General features: G+C 40.9%; 1 protein-coding gene across 1 annotated transcript; it reads left to right on the forward strand.

Moving 5' to 3' along the window:
* Window positions 1-2,328: 2,328 nt before the first annotated feature.
* tprg1l (tumor protein p63 regulated 1-like) lies at window positions 2,329-7,622 on the forward strand. Its single transcript, XM_030423922.1, has 6 exons — window positions 2,329-2,758; window positions 2,979-3,070; window positions 3,287-3,337; window positions 4,162-4,287; window positions 4,571-4,724; window positions 5,473-7,622. The coding sequence occupies exons 1-6, from the start codon at window positions 2,531-2,533 to the stop codon at window positions 5,665-5,667; spliced, it is 846 nt and encodes a 281-aa protein (XP_030279782.1). The 5' UTR covers window positions 2,329-2,530; the 3' UTR covers window positions 5,668-7,622.
* The last annotated feature ends 1,151 nt before the right edge of the window (window positions 7,623-8,773 follow it).

Below are 8,773 nucleotides of genomic sequence, written 5' to 3' on the forward strand. Positions count from 1 at the left end.
TTTTGATTGGTGTCTTGTTTAAAGGGGAAAACGCACCATTTTGGCTCTGACCGGTATCGCCCTTTCACTGTACTCGTGTACCGCTCAGAGCCAAAATGGCGGCCGTGCTGCTTAGTTTTCATGTCCGAAAACCGTTATTTGTGGTTTATTGATGAATCTAGCGATTTCACGCCCCTTCCGCTTTGCCCCATGGGACTTTATTTCTGAAAGATTTTGTTTGTACTGAATGGAGAGAGAAAAAATATTTTTGATCCCATTTGAATTGGTCCGTGAACTACACATGTAATGTTTGTCAATTTAAAAGATAATTTTTCAAGATACTGAAGTGACAGTGTCTCAATGTAAGTTAAATATCATCTACTGCAATTATGTGAAAGGAGAGTTTGTCAGTTTTGTGAGCAAGCTAATATATTATACAGTGTTTAAGTTAGTTTGGTGACAGTTCAAAGACACAATGTCACTATCATTTTATAATCAACAAACATGGTATGTGATTCATGTCACAGTGCAAACGGGATTGGAAATGATTTGTCTCTCCGTTCAATACCATACAAAGCTTTTCTGAAATCAACTGACTTTGGCTCTCTTTAACGCTTAACCTCAGATATTGGGCCAATACCATTTCAGTAAGTTGTATAAGATAATGCTAATTTAGCATTCACCTTAACTGACTCTGATTGTGTTTTTTCACTGACAAACATCTACAGTAAGTCACCCAGCATTGCCAACTGTGTGTGCCTGACTGGACTGTCATTCTGATTTAAGGATAGGCCTGACTATACCTGTAAATGCATCCTATTTCTTTTCAATGATCAAACAATAACTTGATGAAGATTATCAGAGTCACAATCAGAATCAGTATTCCTTTATTGTCCCACAAATGTGAAAATCTCCGTTTGTGTATTCCATGGCCTCCCAATTGACCTGAGCATAACCACAAGTTTGCAGCTATAGTTACCTGAGAGCAAAGAAACTGTCAAAACTGTTTAGCTTCTTAAACACAGAATTTTGGGCTACATTGTCTTTTTTCTCGGGGATAAGTTTGGTTATAGCCTTCATGTTAGTAAGACAACTGCTATTGTAAGATTGTGCTGTAAGAAGGTAAGCTGGGGAAAGATGAGCTTCACAACTCTATTTGGTTCTGGAGGATCGTGTCATTTGCCTTAAATTCTGGGTTTAAAACACAGTAATTAGCCCCATCTGGTGCCTCTTACATCTCGTCTGTTGTGAGAGGTAGAACGCTGTGTAACTGACTTGACTGTGAGTAGTTCTACAGTGCAACCAAAAGAGGGTAGAAAAACCCTGATTATAATGTAAATGATTGACATAATTGTATCAAAATCATGAACATGGCAGATTTATTAATAAATATAGGATTTTCTCTTTCATGTGGAGAGTTTAAAAGATTGTCCTTTAACATGGATTGTTTTTTTGTTTTTTGTTTTTTTAATAATTTACTGGAACTTATATATATTTTACATTTTGTATATATATCAAAAATATAATACTTTTTTTTTTACATATGCCTATATATTTAAACTTGTTTTTTTATGTTACCTATCTTTGTTGTCCTTTGTTTTAAAGCAACATGTTGATGGTCCGGTGTCTTGTAACAAGGTGAATGGTGTCTCCTACTCAGCCACTCCACCCCTCTGTCACTTGTTTCTGCACAATGTAACTTCCGGAGAGGGTCAGATCACAGCGTCACATACATGTTAACTTCCACATACACATTTTCAACACATAACACTGTTATGACGTGATGAGTTTTGTTTGTAGTTAGCACCAACATTACGTCTGACAGGCTGTTACACACCTGGGATTTGTATTTACGACAGTGGTGTTGCACTCAGAAACTGTGGGGGGTGCCAAACCAAACAAAATGCCAATTTCTACATAACGTTGCTTTAAGATGGACATCGGTTATTTCAAGTCATCATTCTGAAAAGTGTTCTTGGAACTGTGTTTGATGCTAGGAGGAACTTGAAACCAACGTCCAGATTATATTATTGTGTACAAACCCGGCCAATAAGGCTGACTCTGTATCTGATTCTGAAGTTGGTCGAACCAAAGTTCATTCATCATCATCAATTCAGTGTGAATTTGCTTTTGCAGGATGCTGTGCAGACAGAAGGAAAACAGACATCTTACTTTCAGTCCAAGCATTTAGACTGAGCCTACATGCAAACTATCATAACCCATAACCCTGTTTCAATAAGCCAATAAATTTAAAGTGAAATAGCAACCAGATTTGTTAGTATTTAGTCACAGAAGTGAGCTCGTCCTCTCTCCAAACACCTGTTTATGTAATTGGCTGGGTTACAACCAAACATGTCCCTTTAAGAGGAAGGAAATTAAAGAAGGGGGGGAGTGAAGTAAGAGGGCACGAGCCTACTTCCTCGCAGCCCTCAGAATCAAAACACTATTCGTGCGCAATGGGTGAGTCTGCATCCCCGAAAGGACATTTTCGCATCTAGCACTTGGCGCACATCGTCGGGAGGCTCTGCGGGCAGCGTTTTTCTGTCGCACCATGCTGCAGCTGAACGACTCGGTGGAGCCGGAGAGTCCGGGCGCAGCGATCCTCCACCCCGCCGAGACCGAGGAGGGGGTCGAGGTTGCCTTCACGCCGCCCGAGGCCGGACGAGGCTTCGGACACGGAGCCGCGGTGGCCTGCTGCCCCCCGCTACAGACGCTGACGCCCTTTCATGTGCACAACCCCACGATCCAGGCGAAGGTGAAGGACTACTTCGTGTTCAGGGTAAGTAGTTTCCACTGTAGAGGACGGCTCGTGTCAACAGGCACCAGGGCCGGTTTGTTTTTTTAATTAGATCATATGCGCATGTCTCAAAATCCCCCCCGCGGTAAATAAACACAAGCGAAGAAGCAGCGCATTGTCAGAGCTGCACCAGCACATCACAGGGAGGAAGGATAGGATGCTGATGTGTGATGCTGATGCTGATGCGTGATGCTGATCTCAGCCAGGTACCATCGAGCAGGCGGTGAGCGACATCAGGACCGTGGCACTCCCTTCAGAGGATGGAGAGGTGCTCAGCGTGTGGCTGCTGGCGGAGTGAGTATCCCAGCAGCATGTGGCTGTTACATTACATTACACCATGCGGGGGCATGTATTCAGGCTAAATGTTTATTAAATGATTGCAAGTCGATGCGTTTTCCTCCTCGTCTTTATATGTATATACCTTTTAATCAAATATATGACTCAGTAAATGACACATTTGTGCTTTATGACCGTCAAATCAAAGCTGGCATATCGTGTCTGTTCCTACAGAGTTGATCACTGGAACAATGACAGGGAGAGACTTGTGCTCATAACTGATCGGTAAGTCAGAAATAATATTTTGTTGACCTACATGTTTGAGGAAACACACAGCATAACATACAATACTGTCAAAAGTTTAGAACCATCCGCTGCCAAAGCTTTGATTCAGTACGATCAGGTGGCTGCAAGGACTTCTCCATCTTTAATGCTTTTTAGGTTGTTAAAAATGACTATTACAAGTAGATGATATTTTGTAAGACAGGATTCTTTTTGGCAAGTCAGAGGGCAGAAAGAGACAAAGACAAATCTGAGCAATAGCTCAATCAGAATAAAAGAAAGCACTGCTCTTTGTGCAGATTTAAATGTGAAGCTTCCAGTTTCTTTTAACAGATTTAAATAGGAACATGTTCCTGTTTCAGTATCAAGTGCACATTGATGTCTGCAACAAGCAGCATTAACAGGTGTCCGCCTTAGCAACGCTTTTCTTAACCACTACTAATTGATCACAGAATATCAATAGATTTAGTATCTTTAATTTAATAGTAGACCGCAAAGGGCTGAAAGAAGTGCCCACCTGCAGTGATGTGGTTCACTAATAATCAATATCTATACTGATACTGATACTGTTAATATCTACATTAAAATAGCCATTATTGAGCTCAAAGAAGCCATCAGTATAATAATAGTAATGCTAATAATGATAATTATAGTAAGTGTTTTGACAGACAAAGCAAGAAACACTAAACAGTCAAGCCAAACACCAGAAAGCGAAAACAAAAAGGCAAAGGTAAAAACGAAAACATCAGCAGAATCCAGTCCAACAGTATAGAGAGTGTGTGACGATTGTCTGTTGACACGTGTGACATGCTCTGTTGTGTGTGCAGGTCGCTGCTGGTGTGCAAGTACGACTTCATCAACCTGTTGTGTCAGCAGGTCGTCAGGATTTCTCTCAACGCTGTAGACACCATCTCAGTGGGAGAGTTTGAGTTCCCGCCAAAGTCCCTAAACAAGTAGGCCAACATCTGGAGTTTTTCGCTCTCAGTATATGAATGCCCGCTGTAAGAACTCCACTGCGCGTGACAGGAGTAATCATCAAAACACCACAGCTGAGTCTGTTGTTGCTTCGTTGTTGTCAAGTCCTATAACGTTGGTGGTGTTGATTATTTAAGAATTGGGACAAATTTCTGATTCAAAACAGGCCTTATATCTAAAGCCTACCTGACTCAGCGTAGTGCCAGTGTTTTGGTGTACTGCTGGCCCGTGTAGCTGGCTAATCCTCCTGTTCCCCTGCAGGAGAGAGGGCTACGGGATACGTGTCCAGTGGGACAAACGTCCTCGGGCCTCGTTCTTGAACCGCTGGAACCCCTGGTCCACAGACATGCCCTACGCCACCTTCACAGAGCACCCCATGGCCCATGCAGATGAGAAGGTGGCCTCCCTCTGCCAGGTAGTATCTCTTTATCTAAATAAGATTGAACTGTGAGGTACTAGAGCTGCAATTATTAATCTATCAGTTGGTTTAAGTCATTATTTTTAAAGAATATAAAAGTAAAAACTCTCCAATTCCAGCTTCTTAAATGTGATTGTTTTATTTTTTTTTACACATCTATGAATGAAGACTGAATACTTTTGGGTTGTGGACAAAACTGATGATGATGTTCGAGGACTTTTACCATTTTCTGACATTTATAGACAAACAACTTATGAATTAGGTGATTGTCGCAGCCCTATAAAATATAAAAGATATAAAATCACCTAATTCATAAGTTGTAAGTACTACTCTTTTATGGTGGCCTTTTGCTTATTTCTCAAGACAAACAATGGTGACCACTGGTGCAGCAGATCGTTCGTGCACAATAGGCAGCACAACAGCTCTAGCAGTCACAGTCCAACTGAAGACAAAAGACTGACTGCTGCCACAGAAACGAAATTCACCCCTTGAGAGAAAGACTGTTAACAGTGTAGTCGTGACTTTGTGTATGAGCCGTTATTTTCAAAGCTGGTTATTTATTTAGTATTGGCAAGGCAACAACAGTATCCGGGGAAACTTTCTGGGGTCAGACTGATTTTTCTCATGCAGAACCATTAGCAATCCGTTTTTTCCACCCTCAAGAGCAGCATTTTTCACTTCCTCATATCGGTATCAGCCTCAGGATCAGTTCTAGCTTCATGTTCTTTTCCCTTTACTTGCCAAGATGGATAACTTCAGGACCCAGCTGGTGCAGGCAGTAAAGAAAGCCCACAAGGAGCACCCCATCCCCGGTCGAGCCAACGGCGTCCTGATCCTGGAGAGACCCCTGCTCATCGAGACCTATCTGGGCATCATGTCCTTCATCAACAACGAGGCCAAGCTCGGCTACTCTATGACCCGTGGCAAGATCGGCTTCTAAGGTCCACAGCTTCTCTAAATTTACAAAAGAGTTCAACCCATGTGTCTGTGTTAAAACTGCGCCGTCAGAGGGAAGCTGTCGCTCCACTACAGTGCAATGTGCAACCAGTCTGTGTGTGTAAGTTGAGCCCATGAGATGTCCACACCTCCTGAGGTTGGTGTTGCAGAGAAGTGGTCAGCCTACTGGAGGTAAATGGCGCGCAGCACTGCATGGACCGTCTACTCATTTGTTTTTCTTCAAAAAAGCTGCTCGCAGATCCACCACACCAACACGGGCCCTCAGGAGTGTATGCCCGGGTGACAAAGAGTCAGAGAGGAAGGACACAGCATTAGCATCAATTCATCGCCTCTGTACATATTGTAGATGGAGCTTCTTGTAGTCTAACATTCCTTATGTAACCACTGATTGGCAGACTGTCGAAACTGGTGGGATGTCTAGAGTCTGGTAGAGGAATGCAAACGTCAGGGTCGTCCCTTCAGGGTTAAAGATGTGCTTTGAGCTTTTTCTTTTTTGCAGAAAAACAGGCCACGCAGAGATGGGCAGTGAAACACGTAGTGAAATACGCAGTGAAGCTGTAACATCATCCCAGAATATGTTCCATATTTGCTAAATTTAACAAGGTTTGAAATAAAAGGGATGCATTATGCAGATCACAAGGCCGTACAGTATCGTCATGGTATGGAATAGCAGCTGACCGATTGAGTTTAACGGTCACAATGTCACATGATTATTGTAATAAATGGGACTAATCGGGAAGAACGTTCCGCAATTTGCACTGCTATACTGAAAAGCCCTGGGCTCAGCTTTTACTTGTGGAAAATAAGAGTTGGAAAACACGTCGAAGTTGAAATATGTTACATGTTGTGACCTTCCTCTCTTACTGGCCAATGTTGTGCTCTTCATGCTTACATCAGCCTGATATATGTCATTGCTCAGAGTAGGGAACTGCATTAGCTACGATAGCTAAAACGTTCTTGTACGTTACAGATGTTTTATGCAACATAAACTTGTGAACCATGTCTTTATGTTTGTAAGTCGCCATTAAAGGTCCTGCAGCTTGCATTTATGTGAGGCGCCCGTTTGCACTATTAATAATATCTGGGTTACAAAATGAAAAACATGCAGACAAAGCTTTGCATCAGTTCATTATTAACGTACTGTATGTATCTTGTGACCAGGAATTAGCTGATTGTTTTTTATAATCATTGTGCTACCAAAGGTTAACCGGCCACATCTTCATGCTCAACAATGCCAATGAATAATTGTGTCTTAAAAATGCCTTTTTCCTGGTCGTAACTTCCGCATGTTCCCTGCACGTTGAGTTTGCATGACTGATGTTTTTAAAGGACAATCCTAAATTGATTTGTAAATACTCATTAGGTTTTATTTATTTGTTGTTATTTTGCAGATAACTCATGAATGGTTCTAGATAATGAATATTTCAGTGCAAAGTCCGAAGCATTTTATGTAGGGATTTTATCGTCATTTTATCAAATAATGTGAAGGCTTCCTTTTTTGTTCTAGATATCTGTAGCACAGTAGCCACAACAAAGATTAATAAATGCCTACATGTTCTCATCGGGGGCCTCGGCTCTGTTCAGTGTCAAGAAGTGCATTTACACCATGTTTGTTCTGTCGAGGACTGCAACAATGTGAATGAGTTACCATCTAGGTTGCTTTACAATTCAAGCTTTTATAAATGGGACATCATACAGACAGACAGACAGATGATGCCCTGTGGCCATGTAATACACTCCTTACATATTTACTACTGCCTGTTAGCGGTTTGGATTCTTACTGGGATTTCAGTTTGGTCATAGCAGGTATCAACTATTAAATCCAAACAGTTCTGATGCATTTTTTTTTCCCAGATTAAAGATGTCATCCATGTGTCTGTAAGAGCTGCACTCTGTACAGTACTTCAAAAATACACTATTAAAAAACTCTCAAGTCTTTGTTTTATCAAGAAGTTTCATCGCCACAAATAGTAAAAGCTTTTTATCAAATGTCAGCAGAATGTCCTGTAGGGGTGGTTAATCGGCCCAATTTCCCGATTCGATTCGATTCCGATTATTGAAGTCTCGATTCGATTACAAATCGATTTTTGATTATTAACGATTATCAATTCGATTTTCAATTATTAACAATTATTGATCTTCCATATAACATCAGTCAGCTGCTGAATTATTTCACTTATCTTTTGAGTAACACCTCACAGCACCTTCAATATTGTATAGTGTAACTGTAATATCAAAATTATTATTTTTTTGTTTGTTTTAAATGTAGTGTTTCACTGTTAAAAGAAAGTTGCCAAGCTCAGCAGCCGGACTCATGTTAGAAGCATTGTTGGTGATGAGAACCAGGGCGTGTTTCTCTATTCCCCACTCGTCTCCCATTGCTTTGAGAAACTGACACATATTTGCGCTTGTGTGGCTATCATCCATAGCTTTCGTCTGAAGTACGTAGGACATTAGCTTCCATTAACTGCTGACATGATGAGCTGTAACGGTCACATATGAGACTGTAGCTCTGGATGTCCAGGCATCGCACGTTATTGCTACCCTGTGAGCAGAGTTGAGGGACTCTTGCACGGAAAGGTTTGTCTCCTTGTAAAGATTTGTAAAAGCTCTGGGATGGAATAACATATCTTGGCTCCAGACTGTGGACCGTGTAGCGGAAGCCAGTAAGAGGAGGACTCCAGTTTGTATTACTATTTTTTAAAAAAAATAATATATATATATATTTTTTTTAAATCGATTTTTGGAAATTTAATAATCGAATCATAATCGTCAATATTATAATCGTGATTAATCAATAATCGATTTTTTTCACCACCCCTAATGTCCTGCTGCTAAAACGTTCCTTATTTCCAGCCCACTCGGTATCCATTTCACATCAAAGTCATTTCTAATCCTCCAGGACCCTTTGTAGTCTTCACCATTACAAATACGTGTTGTGCAGAGAGTCATGGGTCTTTGTATTGTTTTTATAAATATTGATTAATTACAACTCCGCTACAGTTTTCTTTGGAACATTATTGTGTACGGTTACAGAGCTGATAAATTGAAAGATTTACATGCACAAGTTTGAATAATTCTTCTTACGA

Source organism: Sparus aurata, chromosome 7 (genome assembly GCF_900880675.1).
Source record: "Sparus aurata chromosome 7, fSpaAur1.1, whole genome shotgun sequence".
In the NCBI taxonomy this organism is placed as follows: Eukaryota; Metazoa; Chordata; class Actinopteri; order Spariformes; family Sparidae; genus Sparus; species Sparus aurata.